The 24,844-nt window shown below is 43.5% G+C and overlaps 1 protein-coding gene across 2 annotated transcripts in view; it reads left to right on the forward strand.

Moving 5' to 3' along the window:
• Positions 1–24,844, forward strand: part of kif3ca (kinesin family member 3Ca) — a 345,217-nt gene that overhangs the window by 253,260 nt on the left and 67,113 nt on the right. Inside the window, exons 3-4 of one of the 2 annotated variants that reach the window (XM_078541471.1) lie at positions 15,763–15,864; positions 17,251–17,385. In XM_078541471.1, coding sequence (XP_078397597.1) covers positions 15,763–15,864; positions 17,251–17,385 — 237 coding nt within the window. The remainder of the gene's footprint in view (positions 1–15,762; positions 15,865–17,250; positions 17,386–24,844) is intronic. The other variant, XM_078541473.1, reaches the window with a different exon arrangement.

The raw sequence follows: 24,844 nt of genomic DNA on the forward strand, positions 1-24,844 counted from the left end.
CATCGCACTCCACTGCCTTTCCCCAAACCTCTGCAAACATTTTCAGAAGAAACCAAACCAGAAAGGAACTAAAAGCAAAAAAACTGCGGATGCTGGAAATCCAAAACAAAAACAGAAACAGAAATAGCTGGAAAAACTCAGCAGGTCTGGCAGCATCGGTGGAGGAGAGCACAGTTGACGTTTCAGGTCCTCGTCAATTGTGCTCTCCTCCGCCGATGCTGCCAGACCTGCTGAGTTTTTCCGGAAAGGAACTATCCGTACAATGACTTGTAATCTATTTAAGTGAATGTCGACTGAAATAATCTTTACATCGAGCAGTAGAAAGAGAGGTTAAAGAAATTAGCAAAACAAAATGTCCAAAAAGCCAAGGCATTGAGAGCCGCACAAAAGGACAAGGTAATAAGAGCACAGCCCCAAACACCAGTTTGCTTGTTGATTCCACACTAACTGACTGATTGTTATTTCAACACATTTAGTTCTTGCTTTTTGAAATAAATCACACATTGTTAACATTAATTTCAACAATAAATTGAGGGCCATTGCTACCTATTTGGGTTTCCAGACCGTGTGTCAGTTCTGCACAAAGCCAACAGCGCTTATCTGCCGATCCTGTTGTCATTCTTTTGTTGCTGAACTGTTAGGGAAACTGCATATCAGTGCAGACCAGTTCAGAGAAAAGTGCACTCTGACCCCTATTTTTCATGACATTCTAAGCACTTTATTTTAGAACCCTTACAATGTGGCTAGTCATGGGCACAGAAAATCCTGCACCATAGTAAAAGACACCACAGACACTGAAATTACATTGATTTTATTTTTTACCATTGGGCTTTGAATTTATGGCAATAAGTTTCCGATTATATTCTTGAGCTCTCGTTACTAACCTGGCTGGCAAATTGTCCCTTTTATCCTCTACTAATATTCTCAGGATCCTTCAGCCACACAGAATAAAGAGTAACTCTCAGATGACTGATGAGACATTCGCAGAGCATATCTTTAGAATGGTTGTCTAACTCTCACCCACAGTGCTTGAGGGTGTGTTTTGGGGCTTTTATCCTTGTTAAAGAATGCTGGTGAGATGCCATTTGACGTGGTGAAGTTGTCAGTCTGTATATTTTCTATAAGAATTAGAATATTATGAATCACAAAGTCTCCCATTCCAGGCAATATGTCTTGGCATCTGTTCTTTTTCCCTCCTACTAAGCATTTCTTCCATTGAGATATCTAATTAAGCAGTTCAGACTACCAGTCAATTCAGTGACATGTCTAATTAAGGCCAGAGCATGAAACATCCGACAGATGAAATTTGATGAAATGATACCTTCTGTTATGCTTTTGCTTTGGATTTATTTATTTGGATTTATATTTCTTCTGACAATTAATATCTTGTGCTGTAGCAGTCCACAGCCAAGCCTGGAAATTACACTGCAACATGATTCTATGAAATCTTAGTATATCCAGATCAAATTATTCTCGCTGCTATTTCAAGAGTGGCTAATTTGCATAAAACAAAGCTTCAAATGAACAGGCTAACGCTGTCATTAAAACAACAAGCTGTGAACTTTGGAACAAACTTAATGTTTAAGTGACGTTAACCTGAAATGAAATAAGCAGCCATCCTTCTTGTGTGAGCCTTCATTGTGAGTATTGCTCAATTTCTTAACTGCAAAGCCCATCAGAGCTAAACCTGACCACATCCTTCCCTGGGGCAGAATTTTGCCGTCGGCGAGCAGGGGGCGGAGCCTGCTCACCCAAATGTAAAATGACGCGGGATAGTGTCGGGCGGAACCCCCGACGTCATCCCGCCCCATTTAAATTTTCAGGAAGGCGGGGGCGCAGCAAAATCAGCTGCGGGCCCACCTACCTGTCAATGGCCAATTGAGGCCATTGACAGGATCAATTATACAATTAAAGGACCTGCCCGTCCAACCTTAAGGTTGGCGGACAAGCCAGGAGCCCCGGCGGGGAATAGAAAAAACATGAAACCTCATCCAGCGGCGGGATGAGGTTTCATGCAGGGTTTTAAAAAGCTTAATAAAGTTATTACGTAAATTGTGAACATGTCCCATCTCATGTGGCATTGTCACATGAGGAAGACATGTTAGGGAATTTTGTTTTTCTATGTTTAATATTGTTCAAATTGTCAGCGATCTCCCTGAGGCAGCACTTAGCCTCAGGGAGATGTGCGCTCTTTCGTGCGCATGTGTGAAAGAGCGCACTCTCGCTTTTGGGGAATCCTGCCACCCCCCCCCCCTCCCCACTCCTGCACAGGGAGCGCATAGTGCTTTCTGCCGGACATCACGCTGGGTGGGCCTTAATTGGCCCGCCCATGTAAAATGGCATTGGGGCCCGCTTCTCCGGCGGGGATCAGCTCCCCGCCCGCCAGAGATTGGGTCGGGCCCGCCCGCCCGACAGGCAGAAAACTCTGCCCCTGGTGTCCAAGTTTTCATCTATTTAAGTATAGTCACACTGGAGAGCAATCACAGGGGATTCCTTTTTCTCACTCGCTGATCAGGCAGTGACCTCATTGCTGCACTTGCTGAGAGTCATCAGCTTAGGACTGAAGCTTATCCCAATTAAAATCATGGAGATCAACGACCAAGCACCATAATTGGTGTGGTTTACACAGCCATTGCCAGCCTGTCCTTCACATCTTCTGTTTCTCGCTTGATTGAAGTTCACTGACAGTCAGAATATGTGTACAGTCTGTGAAAGGATTACAAAACACCTGAAGCATTTACTTAAAAAAAAAGAGAGCACAAAGCTTTTGAAAATGAGCCATAATATGCTCTGGGTGACATGTAAACTCAAGCCAAGGAAATTAATTATTGTTGAGACAGCCACTTGCTCCATCCCCAACCTGACTCCAACAAATACAGGAATCACCTTGACCAATGAATATTTGATCAACTATGTTTATAATAACTTTAAACTAACTTCCAGATTTTTGTTCCCGGTTTTTTTTTGAAGGAATTAATTGATACGGAATCAACTGGCTCTGTTGGGAGTCTTGCATACGTGAAAAAAGTTAACTCCTAATTTCAGTTCGCATTTAAGGCTTGTTAATGACTAAACTGTGTCCTATGGTTCTATACTCCCAGTCCGAGGCATATAATTAGTTCAAGAAACATTGAGAGACGACAAGCCCTGGATATGGTCAATCTAAAGTTGGTAGAATTTTTTTAAGGACTGGCCACTCGGCAATGATGATGAGATTGATTAATGTTGGCAGGCTCACCCGAGTCCTTGACTAGGTTCAAATGGGCACACTGTGTTTACATGAAGAGTTTTCTTTATAATTGTGGTAATGGAAATGTAAAAATAAAAACAGAATATATTACTTCAAAATAGGTCCTGAGTTAGGCCTGTATGTTGTAGTTCACTTGCCTCTGCCCTCATCACATTTTATCTAAAAACTAAATTTTAATGTTGACTCCCTGGACTGAATTTTTCTAGTGCCGTGGAGGCAGATTTCAAAGGTGGGAGAAGCTAGGAAAATAAGTAGCTCCCCAATACCTTCCCGCCGCCAAGGGAATTTCCCAGGAGCGGGCTGGAACAAAACTGGCAGCCGGCTCCCTGGAGGTGGGCAGCCAATTAGGCCAATTTAGGCCCTACTCAGGCGCCGTTTCCCAAAGTCAAGGGCAGCTCGCCAGGGACCTATTGGAGCCAGAGTCTCCATGACTCAATGAAGGAGTTGCTGGGATGAGAGGCTGCTGCTGTGGCCAAAATCACTCCTGTAGAGGCATTGTTGGCCCTTCTCTGATGTGGGCCCTCTGATTGGGCCTCCCGCCTCAGGAACACAATGGAATGGCAAGCGTGGAGGTGACAAATTAGGAGGTGACTCTTCAAAGGTTGCACTGGTGGGTGCCTTGATGCCAAGTGCGGGCTCAAGACCCCACCTTATCACCCCAACATCCTGGTCCCGTGCCTGCCACAACATTCAGCTCCCTGTGTGTCTCAATCAATAAGAGATCGACTGACTAGTGTTTTTTTTAAAATGGTAATGCCTACATACCTTGGCTAAATTATCCTTTATTCTCTAAATCCACTTAAATTGAAAACTACACTTCACGAAACGACATGAAAGATCAACTAGTAACCCATTAAAAATCTTACATCCGTGCACAATTCTGTTATAAATTCCTATATCCACAACTGCTAATGTAAACTTGTACTCCTGCTGATACAACCTTGCACAACTTGTGGTGCAATAGTGTCCCAATTTTTCATCTCTCAGCTCCTCAACTACAGTTCAACCAACTCCAACTCTCTTTTTTGCTTTCGAAATTGCCGAAGCTTTTTCCATTCCCCCTCTGATAATGTTATGTGAAAGAAAGGCAAAATGTTGGACTTTAAAATGTGTCGCTGAATTACATTGCTGCGTCCCGTTTGATTAATAGCTTCCCCTCTAACCCCACTTCACCTCAAGACTACACTTGGTTTTTATTTCCCCCTTTGCGTTGCCACGAGAGATCAACTGCGTCGATAAATTTCTTAACAAGTGGCAGTGCGCATTGAAAATCATTCTGACAGCATGCTTGTGTCCCTGCTTTCACCAGCAGTGACAATCCCGAGAAATTTATTTTCAGTCTGCAGCAGACTGCGTTGGATCCAGGTGTTAGGAGTTGGCATCGGCAGCTTTTAAACGTGGAGCTTTGGGTGAAATTCCGAAAAGGTCCCATGGAAAAGGTTGCTAACGTTTTCGATTTCGTGATGTCCTACTTATTTTAAACTAATCATTTTGCAATAACCGTCGTGGATCCATTCAATCACCTATTATTTAATAGTAACTCAGACCAGTGGGCTGCAGGAATAACTGAGATGAAAAACTAATGGCATCTGTTTCAGAGTCTAACTCCCATGAATTGCTTTGTTACATCTAGGGCAGCATCTACGCCCTCCACTCTATTAATAAACAGAAGGGCTGCACAAAGGAACAGCAAATCTCATCCAATATTCATGACACTGGGAATGCTATTAGAGAGGTCATCGTACTCTCCTGTGTGCTGGGTTCTCTGGAAGATCTGAATCGCAGTACCACTTTGCATTGAGCACCAAGCATCACTTCATTGCCTTCGGTTTTTATTTTAGTGGTAAATGCAAGGTTAACAGTTGTCAATATTTAGTTAGGACACTGCCCATAAAACTAAGTCTGCGTAGAAATCAGTCATCATGCTAACCTTTCTCACTTTCCCCGTGAAACTCTTTACGAGGTTTTTTTTAAACTGTAGCATGTGTTTATAAGTGGAAGGTTTCGCTTTGTGATGGGGCCAATTCCTTCAAAATACTCACTAAAAAAAGCCTGGACTTAGAGAAAAAAAAGGCCATCAGCTGGAGATGCAGAATTGTGACCATGGGGTGAATTTTACTGGGGTGGGTGGGGTGGGGTAGGTGGTGGTGAGGCATATTGCGCACCCCCACCCCCCAATAGTCAAGTCAGTCTTAAGCTGACAAAAGTTTTTTAAAAAAAGGCTGATCCCCAATGATAATATGCTGGGGGCAGCCTCACCAAACTGAGAGTGGGACTTCCATCCCTCAGGGAAGGGAAATCCAGCCCCCCCCAGAGCTGCTGGCCAATCAAACTGGTCAGCAGCGCCAGAACTCATTGGTGACCCGCTGCTGGCACTACAAGAAATCCCGAGGAGAAGGAACATGAGTGCCAGGTGAAAAGGTGAGTGTGGGGGTTATGGTCGGGGAGGGATTTGTGACCCTAAGGGAGCGGGGCAGGGGTCGGGCGGGTCAGGTTCTGGAGGCCAAGGGCCTCGTGGGGCACAGGGCACCCCCCCCCCCCCCCCCCCCCCAAAGGAGATACCCTCCCTTCCTTCCCACCTTTTAGTCCAGGTTGGTGGAAAATTGGGCTGACCTCCTTCATTCTGCCTTCCCCAGCCACACATATTATTGCGGTGGAGACAGAAACAGGACCTCAACTGGTCATTAAATGGCCAGTTAAGGGCCTCAGTAGGCCTGAGGGTGAGCAAGCTGGCTGATGCCTTACCCCACTCACTGTATTATGGGGAATAGCTCGGGGTGGGCAGGAAGGCAGTGGGCGGGCCACCCATTCAATTTTATGTGCTTCCTCACCTCCAGATATGCTGGTAGCAGGGGTGGCCATAAAATTCAGACCCATGATTAAAATTTGAACTCTGGGCCTACAGTGGCATCGGGCAGCTCAGGGCAGAATCTTCCGGTTGGCGTGCGGGGGTGGGCCCCGCACACCGACGCTTAAAATGATGCACGGTAATGTCGGGCGTGCGTCCGGAAGTCACTGCGCATCATTCCGATCTTCAGTTCAGCAGGCGCGCACCAGAGTTGGCTCTGCGCCCGCCGAACTGTCGAAGGCCTATTAAGGCCATTTACCCACTAATTGAATTGATTGTCTGGGCTGCCCGTCCAACCTTAAGGTCGGTGGGGGGGCAGGCGAAGAGCCCAGGCGGCCTTCGCATTTCTCATGAAACCTCATCCACGAGCGGGATGAGGTTTCATGAAGGCTTTATAAATTAAATTAAAATTTTTTATTGAAATACATAAACATGTCTCAGCTCATGTGACACTATCACATGAGGGAACACGCCTGAGTAATTTTTTAAATTCTTTTTTTTCCATTTGTCATAATGAAATTAATCTCCCTGAGGCAGCTCTGTGCCTCAGGGAGGTTTCTGCGCTCTTTTGCGCACATGCACGAAAGAGCGCAGGCCCCGACTCCTCCTCCTCACCCCCCACCCCCCCCCCCGCCCGGACAGGTAGCGCTGAGCGCTTCCAGGTGCGCGTCACACTGGGCAGTCCTTAATTAGCCCGGCCACGTAAAATGGCGGCACGCAGCCAATCGCAGGTGGCAATCGGCTGCGCCCCTGCCCACGCCCACTCCCGCCCAGCCCGCACGACGGGGAGAAAACTCTCCCCCAGCACTTTGCTTGATATTAGTCAAGCAGACCACCACCATGACTCCTCCGACATCCGTCTCCATGACTACTCTCCTGAAGCTTCGCCAGAAGGGAGCCTTAAGTGTACATGGCTATTCTTAGCCTTGGCAGCCACAAGAGTAAGGTGATGGGGAGCCTTGGAGATATAGGGGAGAGGAATCTTGGCAAATGAAGTGTGAAACCAAGAGAACTCAGATACATAGAGCAGGTGCAAGAGGGTCTAATTGGAAGCAACTAACAGCCAGACTGAGGCCACATCATTTTTAAAGTTGAATTTAGGGTGCTAGGGGTATTGCAGAGGCATGCTGATAGGCCATGTTGAAAATGCACAGCGAATGATGTGAAATCAGAGGAGCAGAAAATCTCATTTGTGGTCAAAAAAAAAAAGTTGAACAGTCTCCTCTTTGAGAATGACCAATAATGAGTGTACGTAGGCGTAAACCACTTTTCCTTTTCCCAGCCTCTCTTAACAGTGCTTTGCTGGTACATTAATCAAGTGTTTCTGAACTCAAAAATGGAAGTATTGAAACGTTGACACCCAAACATCATAGGCTTCTTTGTATCAACAATTGGACCCTGAAGTTGTCAAAATACAGCAATGTTGACAAGCTGATTGTCTTCAGTCTGGAATGGCACAGTGGGTTTGTAGCCAAATGGTTCAGCTGCCAAATTTAAGACCAGCAGTGAGCAGCCTCCTTCCCAGTTCGAAATGCTGATCCTCACCCTTAAACCCAAAACAGAAAGAAATCAGTGGGGGCCAAATAAGCTCATGTTGAACTCTCATTTGGCTTTGACGGGCCTGTGTATTGGCTGCGGACAGAAGAGCTGCCATCAAAGTAAAGGTGAGGAAAATATTCTGAGGTTACGTTCACTTTCTGTCATTGTCCAGGAGAACTTAATCGCTCTTTAAGTAGACTGACAGTACTTTGTGAGAAAAGACTCACAGCAGCTTTGTACTTGGTGGTGCAGAACAAGCAGGACGGCCTAGTTGCCCGCGAAACAGCATCGGCCTGGTAGATGAAGAAATGTACATGATGTAACTCATTGCAGCATAGAGCCAATTTTCAAATTAGATGGGCATCAAGTGGGCGGGGACATTGCCCTGGCCTCCTGATGTTGTGGTCTTATTCCAATAAAATTGGTGAGCTGATAGCAAGGGGGGGGATGGGGGTGGGGGGTGGAAAATCTTTACACCCTCCACAAAGCAGAGTCAGCTTAGATAAATTGGGTGTGGGTGGGGTGGGGAGTGCTGATGCTGGGAGGGGTAGAGGGATCGGCAATGGACGGAACAATATTACTGGAGCGAGGAAGATGGGCCAATATCGAGTAATTCATTGAGGAAATTTTTAACCTTTTTAAAGTGGCTTTGAGTGATCTCTTGATCCAGTGACAGACCAGAATTGCCTTGGCATCCTAAATACCTCATAACATCCTGATCTGAATGTACCAATTAAGCTCGCCTTATTGGACATCTAATTCTGGCCCCCATCAAAATTGCAGTGTACAGGAAGACCAGGCAAAGTTTTATTTCTGTGATATCTGCCTCGCTACCAGCACATTTTTTGATGGGAGCATGGTGGTAGCACAATTTGAATCAGCCCCATATTTTGCCAGTAAAGCCTCGAGCTGAGCTTGTGAAAAACATCTGAATCCTTTCACACCCAAAGAAATCATTTACATCACCCGGAAAGATAATACTGCAGTACGTGCCTCCCCTTGGAAGCTTTCTGCACTGAAGCTGAAAAGTAATCATCAGTCCTAAGTCACCCAGGAGCAATTAAGGTGTGAATGAGCAGCAACCTGGAAGCAGTCAGCAATGTGGCAGGAGCTTTCCTTCGTTCGTTCTCTTCATCTTTCGAATGCTGTACTGCATTCAGGTGGGAGAAATTAACATATCTTAGGGAAGTAAACCCTGAATACATTTTCATATGAATTGCTGCTTAACAAGTGGTTAATAAATAAGGTAGGCAATAATGGCAACTTGGTGTAGGTACTCCCAGGAGTATGGTACATGTGCAAAAGTTAATTATTAAGATTTAATGGCAAATTATTGCCTGGAGGTCCATAGTCATATAAGCCGCCTACTGTCTGTGGCACTGCTACTGGAAGAGCACTGAGAGCACTAACACAGTCACATATTCACAGCGTCATGAAAGTCATGGTCAGTGTTTTTAAGTCAAGGATGGGCCCGACACACCGACGCGTAAAATGACGCGGGATGATGTCGGGCATGTTTCATTCGGTGGAGTCGGCCGATATTTAAACGGACTATTTAGGCCATTAAGGAATTAATTAAATGAAACTGTTGACGCTGCCCATCCAACCTTAAGGTTGGCGGGCAGGCGAAAAGGCCAAGCGGCCTTCACGTTTTTTAGGAAACCTCATCCACGAGCGGGAATCTTTTATGAAATATAAAAATATGTCCCCTCTCACGTGACTGTGTCACATGTGAGGACATGTTTAAATAAACTTTAGAGCCATTTAATTATTTGAAAACCGTTTCAATCTCCCTGAGGCAGCTCTGTGCCTCGGGGAGATTGAAGGGCTCTTTCCCGCACATGCGCAAAAGAACGCTGGCCCCGACCATCCCTCCTCCCCCCGCTCGCACAGGTAGCGCTCAGCGCCACGGCTCGTGTCTTACGCTGGGCGGGCCTTAAATGGCCCGCCCGTGTAAAACGGCGACATGGAGCCGATCGTGGGCGGCGATCATCTCCATGACCACCCCCACCCGCTCTCCCCAAGCCCACCCGCCGCCTGAAAAATTCAGGCCCAAAGCACAGAAAGAGGCCATTTGGCACCCCACATTTGCACAATTACCAGCGTACAATACAAAGCAAATTAACCCCTCCATTGTGATTTTTTTTTATTACTTGAGTGTCATCTTGGATCAACTAGAATGCCTCTGAATCAGAAGGGTTCACTCTGCATAGTCACTTGTACATATAACCTAGGCTGTTACTTCATTATAATAATGAGGGAACGCTGCATTGTTGGAGGCATCGCCTTTAGATTGAGGCATTGAACCAGGCCATGTCTAACTGTTCAAGTGAATATTTAAAATCCCAGGGCATTACTGAAAGAACAGGATGTTCCCCTGGTATCATGGGCTCATATCACCAATAACAGTTCAACTCATTTTCTGTGTGGTACCTGCTGGGTCCAAATTGGGTGCTGAGCTGGTTTACCTAAAAAAATAGTACTCTCAGAAGTGATTGATGTTCAAAAAGGCGTTTATTTGAGGTGAAATGCTGTGTGGCGTTGTTTCTTGTTATACGAAAATCACTACCACTTTAAGAGAAATACAATCATTAAGTTTTGACTTTTTTTAACTACCTATTTTGAACCTCTTTCAAAATTTGAAAAACACAGTTATCTTCCGGACAAATCATGAGGGTGTAAAATGAATGCAGTAGTTTATTGCCGCGCAGTTACAATTTCACTTATACTTGTAATTGGAGGGAGCATTGAGAAAAAAATGTATTGTTATAGACTTTTACTCTGTGCTGGTTTTATTTCATTTATTCAAGAAATAAAGCTTAGCATTCAGAAAGAAATCCAACGTGGACATTCAATGCAGGAGGGAAATCAAAAAAAGCAAAATCCCTCTTTTAGCTCGTCTAGCAATGGTTAATGACATGAACGTAAAGTCGCAGATGCAGGGTGAGTAATACTTTGAGCAGTTGATCTCATATGTATAAATTATTCCAAGTATGGCTTGATTAGATACTCTGCCATCAAAGAGCGCTACTGATTCCCTCCAACATTTCCTGTGAACAATTTGTAGGGCCATAGTCACATGAGCCAGCAGCAATGGTACTGCTGCCAAAAGAGCACCAAATGTACTACCACAGTCACATACTCACAGTATTGTACAGATCATCGAACAGAAAGGGGCCATTTAGTGCATCACATATGCCTGTCCCAGCTGATCAGCTAGAGCTCCTAACTCTCATCCTATTTCCTGCTCTTTCCTCAATAATTTTATGGAATTTAAGCCACATAAACAGGCCCTTATGCTGGTCCTTTATGTAATAGCAGTCCCCTGCCCCTTCCCTATACCCTTTGAATGTTTTCTTTTTCATATATAATTAATTTCCCTTTAAAATCCTTGCGGGTTTAGTTTCTAGCAATGGTTATGGGAATACTTTCAGTTTCAATAATCCTCTGAACTACTCTCTGTTTTGAAGTAGATTTGGGGCTGTAAAAGAAGTGAAATATGTTTAACCAACAACTGAGAAATTCCAGTCGGATTCTCCTCCTTTTAAAAGCACCAGTCCCATCAAAGACTTCTCAGGAGTGTGATGCACTTCATAAATAGGACCAAGGGACATGACTAACCTCTCTGACCTATTTCCTCCATTTTCTGTCCTAGATCATTCCCAATCAAACTATGAACATGTCAGTGTCAGAGTTGAGGTATCCTTGTGATACTCTTCATCTCTTTCACTTCCAATAATCAGTGCCTCACCGAGCGAATACCCGGATGACTCTTTCTTTTTAAGTGGATGTCTCTCTGCTGCCACTTGCCATGATGTAATGGATGAGGAAGTGACAGCAGTTGACATGTGGATCTGACAGATTTCCCCGTGAAGATGTCCAGTCATTATCATGGCCAACCTCTTCCTATAAGACAACCTCTATCTACTCTGTGCAGCGTAGAAGTTGTTGTTTAGCAGCGCACACTGTGGCATTCCCCCTGTAGCAATAGCGTATGAATCTAAGGTAGGTGAATATTCGAGAGTGCACTAGCCATCATGAATATTTTCCGGCTTTTACCAACTTGAGAAGCTGGAAGGAGCCAAAGTGCTTACTCTGTCTCCATGAAAGTACTATAGTACAGTGCCAGCCTGCCCTTGTCGCACACCCACTACCTGCCACCCCCAAAATCTACCTGCAGGCCTCTGCCTGTGTCCCAGCCAGCCAGCAAGCTGCAATGGGTTGCTCCCTTGGTGTGAGCAGCTCACTGGTCAAACTGTAATAAAGCCAGGGCCTCAGAATCAAAGCCGCCACTTTGCTGTAATCTGGGCAACTGACCAGGATGTTCCACCAGTCGGCCACCAAAAAGAATGACCGCAGCCACCAGGTTAAAAGATTCAATGTGACTGTATTGTTGCTATTTGGAGAAGAATGTTTCCCTTAGCACCTGCTTTAGTCGTGTTGATGGTCAATTGGTACCTGTAACTGAAGCTGTGGCCAGCCAAGTTGGATCAATCTCCCAATTAATGGATTAAATTAGTAATTCTTTGACTACTTCAGAAGCCTTGTTCTATTGTCACAAGCAGGCATCGAGAAACCTACGACCTCTTTTCCTTGGAGACAACATGTCAACCATTGCAGTGGAGCTGATTCCTGGTATCATTCTATTATCAGAGTAATTACAGACCTGGAAGCCTTTTTCTATTCATTGATGGGATGTGGGCTTCGCTGGCTGGGCCAGCATTTATTGCCCATCCCTAATTGCCCTTGAGAAGGTGGTGGTGAGCTGCCTTCTTGAACCGCTGCATGTGGTGCAGGTACACCCACAGTGCTGTTAAGGAAGGAGTTCCAGGATTTTGACCGAGTGACAGTGAAGAAAAGGCGATATATTTCCAAGTCAGGATGGTGAGCCTCTTGGAGGGGAACTTCCAGACGGTGGTGTTCCCATGTGTCATATAAATAGGCATATAAATGGTGGTAAAAGGAGAAGTAGGGCCAATTCAGGACCTAAAAGGGAATTTACCCATGGACGAAGGGACCATGGCTGAGGTATTAAATGAATACTTTGCATCTGTCTTTGCCAAGGAGGTAGATACTACCCAGGCAATGGTGACAGATGAGGAAACTCTGTCAGTAGAAGGTTCAAAATTGATAAGGAGGAAGTGTCGGTTCTTAAAGTTGACAAGGCACCAGGGCCAGACGAGATGCATCCAAGGATATTGAAGGAAGCGAGAGTAGAAATTGCAGGGGCACTGGCCATAATTTTTCAGCCTTCCCTAGACTAAAAGTGTCAGAGGAGAGGACTGGAGAATTGCAAACATAATGCCCTTGTTCAAAAAAGGTTGTAAAGATAAGCCCAGCAATTACAGACCAGTCTAACTTCAGTCGTAGGCAAGATTCTAGAAATAATTGTTCTAGACAGCATTAGTAGTCACATGGAAAATTATGGGTTGATAAGGAAGAGCCAGCATGGATTCCTAAAGGGGAAATCATGTCTAACTAACTTGCAGAAGTTTTTTGAAGAGGTAACAGAAAGGTCAATGAGGGTAATGTTGTTGATGTGGACTTTCAAAAGGCATTCGATACAGTGCCACACAACAGGCGTGTGGGAAAAGTTATTGCTCATGGAATAAGAGGGACAGTAGCAAGATGGATTACAAAATTGGCTGAAAAATAGGAAGCAGAGAGTAATGGTCAATGGATATTTTTCAAACTGGAGGAAGGTTTGTAGTGGAGTTCCCCAGGGGTCCGTATTGGGACCCTTGCTTTTCCTGATATATAATAATGATCTAGATCTTGGTGTGCAGGGGACAATTTCAAAGTTTGAGGTTGATGTGAAGCTTGGGAGTGTTGTAAACTGTGAGAAGGACAGTGTGGAACTTCAGAAGGACATAGACAAGTTGGTGGAGTGGGCAGATAGGTGACAGATGAAGTTCAACGTGGAGAAGTGTGAGGTGATGCATTTTGGTAGGAAGAACATGGACAGACAATATAAAATAAGGGGAGAAATTTGAAGGGGGTACAGAAACAGAAAGATCTGGGTGTATGTGTGCGTAGATCATTGAAGGTGGCAGGACAGGTGGAGCAGATAGTAAAGCATATAATATCCTGGGCTTTATTAATAGGGGCATAGAGTACAAGAGCGGGGAGGTTACGCTGAATTTATATAAGACCTCAGCTGGAATATTGTGTACAGTTCTGGGTGCCACATTATAGGAAGGATGTGAACACATTGGAGAGAGTGCAGAAGAGGTTTACAAGAATGGTTCTTGGGATGAGAAACTTCAGTTACAAAATAGGTTGGAGAGGTTGGGACTGTTCTCCTTGGAGAGAAGAAAACTAAGAGGAGATTTGATAGAAATGTTCAAAATTATAAAGGGGCTGGTCAGAGTAGAGAGGGAGAAGCTGTTCCCACTCAAAAGGATCAAGAATGAGAGGGCACAGTTCTTTAAAGTGATTTGTAAAAGAAGCAAATGTGACGTGAGAAAAGACTATTTTGCACGAGCGGTTTGGATCGGGAATGCACTGCCTGGAAGTGTGGTGAAGGCAGGTTCAATTGAGGCGTTCAAGAGGGCATTAGATGATTGCTTCTATTCGAACAATGTACAGGGGTATAGGAAAAAGGCAGGGCAATGGCACTAGGTCATAATGCTCATTTGGAGAGCTGATGCGGACACAATGGGCCGAATGGCCTACTTCTGTGCCATTAAAATTCTGTGATTCTGTCTGCTGCCCTTGCCCTTCAGGTTGGTGGTAATCTTGGGTTTGGAAGGTGCTGCCTAAGAAGCCTTGGTGAGTTTCTACAGTGCATCTTCTAGATGGTACACACTGCTGCCACTGTTCGTCAGTAGTGGAGGGAGTGAATGTTTGTGGAGGGGTGCCAATCAAATGGGCTGCTTTATCTTGGATGGTTTCAAGCTTCTTGAATGTTGTTGGAGCTGCACTCATCCAGGAAAGCAGAGAGTATTCCATTACACTCCTGACTTGTGCCTTGTAGATGGTGGACAGGCTTTGGGGAGTCAGGAGGTGAGTTACTCACTGCAGGATTCCTAGCTTCTGACCTGCTCTTGCAGCCACAGTATTTATATGGCTAGTCCAATTCAGTTTCTGGTCAATGGTAACCCCCTAGGATGTTGATAGTGGGGGATTCAGAGATGGTAATGCCATTGAATGTCAAGGGGCGATGGTTAGATTCTCTCTTGTTGGAGATGGTCATTGCCCAGCAATTGTGTGGCCAGAATGTTACTTGCCACTTGTCAGCCCAAGCTTCGATATTGCCCAGATCTGCTGCATTTGGACATGAACTGCTTCAGTATCTGAGGAGTCGCGAATGGTGCTGAACATTGTGCAATCATCAGCGAACATCCCCACTTCTGACCTTATGATGGAAGGAAGGTCACTGAAGAAGCAGCTTAAGATGGCTGGGCCTAGGGCACTACTCTGAGGAACTCCTGCAGTGATGTCCTGGAACTGAGTTGATTGACCTCCAGCAACCACAATGACCTTCCTTTGTGCTAGTTTGACGCCAACCAGTGGAGAGCTTTCCCCCTGATTCCCATTGACTCTAGTTTTGCTAGGGCTCCTTGATACCACACTCAGTCAAATACTGCCTTGATGTCAAGGGCAGTCACTCTCACCTCACCTCTGGAGTTGAGCTCTTTTGTCCATGTTTGAAACAAGACTGTCATGAGGTCAGAAGCTGAGTGACTGTGGTGGAACCCAAACTGAACGTCAGTGAGCAGGTTGTTGCTAAGCAAGTGCCACTTGATAGCACTGTTGATGATCCCTTCCATCACTTTACTGATGATGGAGAGTAGATTTGGGGGGGGGTAATTGGCCGTGCTTGGCTAGGGGCATGGCAAATTCTGGAGCACAAGTCTTCAGTACAATTGCCGGAATATTGTCAGGCTCATAGCCTTTGCAGTATCCAGTGCCGTCAGCCATTTCTTGATATCAATGGCAATCGAATTGGCTGAAGACTGGCACCTGTGATGCTTGGGACCTCTGGACCTCTGTTTTTTCTAAGAGATTATTTATTCTTTAATGCTCTAAATATTTCTTGTTACCCTAGAATTGGAATTTCAAAAGGATAGTTGAATGATTCTATGATGTATTGTAAATGGATGATCTTCTTTATTTTCTGCAGGCTATGGAAAGCAAGCTGCTCATTGGAGGCAAGAACATCATGGACCATACCAACGAACAACAAAAAATGCTGGAGCAGAAGAGGCAAGAGATTGCAGAGCAGGTAAATGTTTCTTTTATTGACATTATGGTTGGTAATGTTAAAGCATGATCTTAGCATTTTGTTCTATTACCTTCATGAATAATGAAGACATTTTACGATATCCTTGGCAATTAGTGGTGCGCAGAGTGTGCACAAGATGCTGTTCATATAAATTATTGGAATTCTCCTGTGTTCAGTCATTATATATAGATTCTTGAAAGTATATTGATTAGTGGCCTGCTGAGTAAAGGCAGTGCCTGGTGTAATATTCAGCCATGGAGACCTGAACAATATAACTCCATGTACAAAGGAGCACTTAAAGTGGCAAAGGTTTTCTTCTCTGATTTTCTTTTGAATCTCTTTTACTTTCATATCCTCCCTTTTTTTTTAGTGCTAGATTTTTGTTATTTTTGGGAGGGTCAAGTTTTGTCCCCCTTAGATTCACTGGCATTAAAGCATGAAGTTACCTCTTCTGTAGCTGCACATTATCTGCAATATCTCCAGAATGGTGAATTATATATTCACACTTTACACGGTGGGAACCAAAACTGGTCTGAAAGTCCAACTGACTCTGAATGAAGCAGAGTGAGACCCTGTCCTCCAGAGAGAGAGAGAGAGAATCGCTCATCCAATGGCATGGGATTCATGCTATCGCATTGACGAGAAATAAAATAGCCTTCATGTGATGCTACAGTTGTAGCAGATACTATGTACAACAGGAGTATGGTTCTGTGGTATGCTTGTGTGAATGGGAGAGTGAGAAGGAAGATGAGAGAGAGTTTGAGCAGATCGATAAGAGAACTTAGAGAATGCCTCTGGCTTCACCTTTCCTGACTCCCTCAGTACTCTTACAAGGCAAGAAGAACCATCATGACTTCCTACAAGGGCTTATAATTTCTGGGACCATGTGCATTTGAAGAGGGAAGCATTGGGTTTACTTTGGTGGTCTTTTCAACAAGTTAGCAATTTTATTCTATATATGTAGAGGTGCAAATCCTACAACTTCTTTTAACTAAAATAAATGTCACTATTTAGAATAGTATGAAAACTATGACAAACTTGACATTTTATCCTCGATAGAAGTTCTCTAACAATTCTGAAGTTCTTATGTATACTGATTATAACACACGAGTTAATGCCCTGCCAAATTTTAAGAAAATCATTAAGCCTTTTAAAAAAAAAACCACACACTGAAATCTAAGACAAACTGGGCACTAAATAGCAGAAACATTTTTCAAGCAGTATATCATTTATTTTTCGTTCAAAATAGGCCTATGAAAGGCTGAGAAAAAGGGGAAAAATTACAGTAAGGTGAAAATTTATGGAATTCTGTGAAATAACCTTTTGTACAGAAATGGAAAATATGCAATATCTACCAGCAGTTATTCTACTTTTTCCTTTAAATAGAAACGAAGAGAGCGAGAAATGCAACAGCAGATGTTGCTACAAGATGAAGAGACCATGGAACTAAGAGACACATACACCTCACTCCAGCAAGAAGTAGAAATTAAAACCAAGAAGCTGAAAAAGGTGAGAAAAAAAGTAAGAAATGGCTTAATTCTTTATCTATTACTCTGACCTATATATTTTCAATTAAATGTTATTGATTTGAAATGTATTGGAAATCATTGTATAAAGAAGTTAAAGCCTCCTTCATTAAAATACACTAAAAAACTAACCTGATGAACTATAACATTCAATGACCCCTAGCTCCCTTCTATGAACATATGGGGAATATATATCCATGAAGGAATCCCATGCATTGCTCACTATTACTGGCCACAAATGGTGCTGAAACACAGAAGCAGGGAGGAAGCAAAGCTAGAGGGCACATACAAAGTCTCTCTGAAAATAATATTTGGGCAGGTCTGCCAAAAGGTGTGGAACCAGCCATGGTGGTCATACCTTCAGAGCACTTTATATCATAACTTGCAATAGCTTGCTCAATGGTGAACATTTCACTTGCCGCTGAGGCCACATATGTGCAGAGGCCCAAAAGTATTGGTGGGAAAGCTAGACTAAGTGAAGCAAATTCCAGGAAAGCAATAAATCTTAAGACATGGACTACTTAGTTGATGTTTTGAAGAACTTTTTTTGGAAATTATTATAAATGATTTTTAGTTCTATTTCCTTAGATAACTAACAAAGCAAAATGATGGTTGAAAATATTTTCAATAAGTATTTGAGCTGGTCCTCCTGCTTCCCTATTTATCTATTCTGCATTGATAACGCTTTTTGTCTGCTTCCCCATTTGTCCAGACATATTTGACAGTCAGCATTAACCAATCAGCAGCAATTTATTTTCTTTTTATAATATTTTATGATAATCAAACCAGTGTGCCTTTTATGCCCGATGTCACAAGACGTTCCTCATGCTGCATGCAGGCCAATATGCCACATATTGTGGTAAAGAAAATTCCCAAGTTGTTGATGTCTGCTCCGTTGGTCAGTACAAGCTTCAATAAATCTACCAAAGTTATTTAAAGATCACCCATGTTGGACTGAGCAACCAGTTCCACTCCTGAAGCTCAGTGTGCGTAAATAAAATGGTCACAACAGTGTATGAAAGGCCTAGCTTGAAGGGGCTGAATCTTTAAAGGTTAATAGCATATTGCATTGTTGCTTGCAAAGTTAGAATTTTTTGGCATATTGTGTGGAATTAATTTTAAGGTTGCAATGACACACCTAATTTTGGAGGAGCAAAAAGCAGCTGTAACTATTCCTCGCACGTTATCTACCCAGGACCCACATTTAATGATCCAGGCAGTCCTTCCTAAGTATGTGAGAAGACTCATCTTCAGTGACTCCACTTCACAGTGAAGTCTGCCATGTAGCTGTCCCATTCATGGGATGTGGGCTTCACTGGCTAGGCCAGCATTTATTGCCCATCCCTAATTGCCAATGAGAAGGTGGTGGTGAGCTGCCGCCTTGAACCACTGCAGTCCATGCGGTGTGGGTACACCCACAGTGCTATATGGGAGGGAGTTCCAGGATTTTGACCCAACGACAGTGAAAGAACAGCGATATATTTCCAAGTCAGGATGGTAAGTGGCTTGGAGGGGAACTTCCAAGTGGTGATGCTCCCATGCATCTGCTGCCCTTGTCCATCTAGGTGATAAAAGTCGTGGGTTTGGAAGGCGCTGTCGAAGGAGCCATGGTGAGTTTCTGCAGTGCATCTTGTAGATGGTACACACTGCTGCCACTGTACATCGGTGGTGGAGGGAGTGAATGTTTAAGCTGGTGGATGGGGTGCCAATGGGCTGCTTTGTCCCAGACGGTGTCAGTCTTCTTGAGTGTTGTTGGAGCTGCACTCATCCAGACAAATGCAGGGTATTCCATCATACTCCTGACATGTGCCTTGAAGATGGTGGACAGGTTTTGAGGAGTCAGGAGGTTAGTTACTCTCTGCAGAATTCCCAGCCTCTGACCTGCTTTTGTAGCCACAGTATTTATATGGCTAATCCAGTTTCTGGTCAATGGTAACCCCCAGGATGTTGCCAATGAGGGATTCATGCTCCGCCATTCAATAAGGTCATGGCTAATCTGGTTGTGATCTCAGCTCCACTTTTCTATCCGCCCCCTATAAACCTTGACTCCCTTATCTAACAAAAATCTGTCTAACTCTGCCTTGAATAAATTGAATGACCCAGCCTCCACTACTTTCTTGGGAAGAGAATTCCATACACCAGTGATCCTTTGGGAGAAAAAGTCTTAAAAGGGAGACCTCTTATTCTTAAATTATGTCCCCTAGTTTAGTCTCCCCCCTCCACAAGAGGAAACACCCTCTGGGTATCCACCCAATCAAGCCCCCTCAGAATCTCATATGTTTCAATAAGATCACCTCTCATTCTTCTAAACTCCAGTGGGTATAGGCCCAACCTGTTCATAACCTTTCTTCATAAGACAACCCATTCATTCCAGGAATGTGTCTACTGTACCTTCTCTTTTTCTAAAGCAATTATATCTTTTGTTTTAAAATAAGGAGACCAAAATCCACACTGTTATGACGTGGCAGATGACATGTGCCAGGCCGACCACATCCACAAGGGAAACTTGACCACACTGTCACAATGATTTTGCAATTTGTATTTATTACAAGAAGTTGTGTGCACTGAATTCAGGAGTAATGAGTCCAGTAAGACCTTTAGAGCTTTTAAAAATGAAGTAAAATATTTATGAACAAAATATAGGATTTGAAGAACGTACATAAGACTACAATTAGTTAATACTATAACAAATCCTAAAATTTCTAACTAACCTGACTCTAAGTTACACACCCCTTGAGGCCAACAGTCTAAAATAGATTTTAAATTTAAAAAGCAAGCTAGCAAGTCACCACAGTACCCACTTGATAATAGAATCCCAAAGCTTGTCTCCAACTTTAGTTACTAGACTCAACAGACTTATGCATAAATGGCTGGAGGCTTCCTGAGCACTGTTTCACACTCTCCTGCGAGATCTTACACGACCCCCAACATAACATTTCATTCTCCTTTTATATTCGTTTCTCCCTCTTTAATCTGTAAATTCCATTGTTTCATATGGCTTTGAAATGTACTTTTCCCATAATATAAAATCTTTCATGTTGCCAATATTGTCAGTAACCTTTGGGAAAAATAAACACACTGTTTGGCCTCGCTTTTCTGGCTAGTTGTGAACATCCTAACACCCCTTTGAAATTCAAACAACCCCTTCACTTATCTAAAAATGCAAATTTCCTTCACACCTTATATGCTAAGACAGCATCCATGTTTACTCATTAGCATTTCAATTTCACTTCTACACCCAACTTCTTTTGATAATTTCAAGCTTGCAGTCTACCTGACTCCAAATGTAATTAAATCACCCAGACAGAACCATCTACACTCACACACCCATAAACCTACTTGACAATAGACCAGAATAATATTATGAAAATTATTATACTTTCATAATACACACAGTATTCCAGATGTGGTCTCACCAAGGCCCTGTTTAGCTGTAGTAAAACTTCCCTACTTTTATATTGATTCCTCTTGCAATAAACACCAACATTCCATTTGCCTTCCTAATCACTTGCTATACCTGCATACTAACTTTTTGTGATTCATGTACCAGGATACCTAGGTCCCTCTGTACTACCAAGTTCTTCAAACTTTTTCCATTTAACTGGTATACTGCTTTTCTATTCTTCCTGCCAAAGTGAAGAATTTTACCCACACTATACGCCATCAGTCAAATTTTTGCCAACTCACTTAACCTGCCTATATCCCTTTGCAGGCTCTCTACCTCCTCTTGACAACTTACACTCCTACCTATCTTGGTGTCATCAGCAAATTTAGCTACCATACATTCGGTCCCTTCATCCAAGTCATTGAAATAGATTGTAAATAGTTGAGGACCCAGCACTGATCCCTGTGGCACTCCACTAGTTACAGCTTGCCAATCTGAAAAAGACCCATTTATCCCTACTCTCTGCTTCCTGTTAGCATGGATAAATGATTGGTATTACCCCCTACTCCCTATTCTCTTATCTTGTGTAGTAACCTTTGATGTGGTACCTTATCAAATGCCTTTTGGAAATCCAAGTACACCACACCTACAGGTTCCCCTTTATCCACCTTGAATCTTACTTTGTCAAAAAATTCTAACAGATTAGTTAAACACGATTTCCCCTTCACAAAGCCATGTTGGCTCTGCCTGATGAAATTGTGATTATCTAAGTATCCTGCTATAACCTCCTTAATAATATGTTCTAGCACTGCCTGATGAAATCATGGACTCTAGCACTTTCTCTAGGACAGAAGTTAGGCTAACTGGCCTACAGTTTCCTGCTTTCTGCTTCCCCCCTTCCTTGAATAAAGGTGTTACATTAGCTAATTTCTAATCCACTGCAATCTTTCCAGAATCTAAGGAATATTGGAAGTTTAAAACCAATGCATCTGCTATCTGTACCCAACTTCTTTTAAGGCCCTAGGATACAGGCCATTCGGTCTTGGGGACTTGTCAGCCTTTCGGTCTAATAGTTTTTCTAGCACCCTTTCCCTGGTGATGGTGATTGCATTAAGTTCATCCCTTCCTTTCACCTCTTGATTTTCAAGTATCTTTGGGAGGTTTTCTAAGCCCTCTACCGTGAAGACAGACACAAAATACCTGTTCAACACCTCCGCCATTTCCTTGTTTTCCATTATCAATTCCTCAGACTCGCTCTCCAGAGAACCAGCACCAGCTTTAGTTATTCTTTTCCTATTCAAATACTTGAAGAAACTTTTATATTACTAGCTAGATTTCTCTCATACTCTGCTTTCTGCCTCTTTATTATCTTTCTCGCCATTCTTTGCTGGTTCTTAAAATCTGTCCAATCCTCTGACCTGCTACTAATCTTTGCAGATTTGTACAGTGTTTCTTTCAATTTAATACTATCCTTAATTTCCTTATTTAGCCATGGATGATGCATCCTTCTCAAAGAGCCTTTCTTTCTCACTGGGATAAATCTTTGCTGAGCGTTATTAAATATCTCCTTAAAAGGCTGTCACTGCAACTCTTCTGTGCTACCTTTTAACCTAGTTTCCTAGTTCACCTCATCCAACCCGGCCTTTGCACTCCCATAGTTACCTTTAGATTTAAAACACTAGACATGGACCCACACTTCTCCATTCCAAACTGAGCATAAAATTCCATCATGATGTGATCACTGTCACCTGGAGGCTCCTTTGCCATGAGGCTATAGATTAATTCTGTCTCATTGCACACCACCAGGTCTAGGATGGCTCCTTGGTAGTCTCTAGAATGTACTGCTCTAAGAAATTGTCCCAGAACATTCTATGAACTCATTTTCCAAGCTATCTTTGCCAATCTGATTTCCCCAATCTACATGTAGATTAAAGTCACTCATGATTATCACAATACCTTTCTTACACACCCCGTTTATTTCTTCCTGTATCCTACAAAGTTACGACTGCTGGAGGCCTATAAACTACTCACACAAGTGACTTCTTACCTTTCCCATTTCTTATCTCTACCCAAACTGATTCTACATCTTGCTCTTTCAAGCTAAGGTCTTCTCTCAGTCCTGAACTCATGCCATCCTTAATTGACAGAGCTACCCAACCACCTTTTCCTCGCTTCCAGTCATTCTAACATGTCAAATACCCTTCAACCTTCAGGTCCCAGCCTTGGTCACATTTCAGCCATGTCTCTGAATGCCTATCAGGTCATACATATTTATCTCTATCAGTGCTAACAATTCATCCCTTTTGTTACAAATACTATGTGCATTCAGATATAGGGCCTTAAACTCTGTTTTTTTTCACTATCTTCAGCTTCATCTGTTGGAGCACTCTTACGATTGTATTTTCTGTCCCTTCCTGTCACACTCTGGAAGTTATTACCCAAATTACTGCCATTCTCTATTACTTTGTTGTTTCCCTTTACTATATCTCATCTCACATGACCCCTTCCTCTCACTATTTAGTTTAAAGCCCTCTCTACCACCCTAGTTATAAGATTCACCAGGACACTGTTCCCAGCATGGTTCAGGTGTCGATCGTCCCAATGGTGCAGCTCCCACTTTCCCACATTCATTCGGCGATAGTAATGCCGTTGAATGTCATGGGGAGATGGTTAGATTCTCTCTTGTCCATCCTCCAAAGCCCACCGCTGCAGAGGGACTCTATCTGTTTATCCTTTGTTTGTCTGTGTGCGTGCTGGGGCAATTCTTTAGGAAGAGATAGACAGCTAGACTTCCTGATTACAGTTGTGTGTTAACCAGTACGTGCAACTTGTTAACTGAAATTTTATTTTAAAATACATTACTCATTCTGAGTTTTCGAAAGAAGCCTAGTCAGAGTCTTTCTTCTTCTTGGTACTAGAAGTATAGGTACACAATTGGCCATTTCGGTGTTAATAATTAAACATTTTAATAAATGGTACGGCCTGCGGAGTAGTGGGGTTTGATAATTTGTGCACTCCTCCCAGCCCGGTCCTAACATCAGTTTGAGCCTGAATCTTGACCAGGTCTTCCTGCATATGGACACGGACTGCTTCAGTATCTGAGGAGTCGCAAATAGTGCTGAACATTGTGCGGACACCCCTACTTCCGGCCTTATGATGGAGAGAAGATCATTGATGAAACAGCTGAAGACGGTTGGGCCTAGGGCACCACCCTGAGGAACTCTTGCAGTGATGCCCTGGATTGACCTCCATAAACCACCAGCCTCTTTCTTTATGCTAGGTATAACTCCAACCATTGGAGAGTTTTCCCCCTGATTCCCATTGACTTCAGTTTTTCTCGAGCTCCTTGATGCCACTCTCGGTCAAATGCTACCTTGATGTTGGGGCAGTCACTCTCACCTCACCTCTTGAGTTCAGTTCTTTTGTCCATGTTTGGATCAAGGCTAAAATGAGGCCAGAAGCTGAGTGGCCCTGGCAGAACCCAAAATGAGCATCAGTGAGCATGTTTTTGATAAATAAATGCCACTTGATAGCACTTTGCTGATGATCAATAGACTGATGGGATGATAATTGGCCGGGTTGGATTTGTCCTGCTTTTTCTGGACAGGATATACCAGGGCAATTTTCCACATAGCCAGGTAGATACCAGTGTTGTAGTTGTACTGGAACAACTTGGCTAGGAGCGGGGCAAGTTCTGGAGCATAAGTCTCCAGTACTATTGCCAGAATACTGTCAGGACCCATAGCCTTTGCAGTGCCTTCAGCCGTTTCTTGATATCATGTGGAGTGAGTTGAATTGGCTAAAGACTGGCATCTGTGATGCTGGGGATCTCAAGAGGTGATCAAGATAAATCATCCACTGGGCACTTCTGGCTAAAGATGGCTGCAAATGCTTCAGCCTTGTCCTTTGTACTAATGTGCTGGACTCCCCCATAATTGAGGAGCCTCCTCCTCCTCCAGTGAGTTGTTTAATTGTCCACCACCATTCACGACTGGGTGTGGCAGGACTGCAGAGCTTAGATTGGATCCGTTGGTTGTGTGATTGCTTAGCCCTGTCTATCACTTGCTGC

The sequence above is a fragment of the Cetorhinus maximus genome, chromosome 5 (assembly GCF_964194155.1).
Source record: "Cetorhinus maximus chromosome 5, sCetMax3.hap1.1, whole genome shotgun sequence".
In the NCBI taxonomy this organism is placed as follows: Eukaryota; Metazoa; Chordata; class Chondrichthyes; order Lamniformes; family Cetorhinidae; genus Cetorhinus; species Cetorhinus maximus.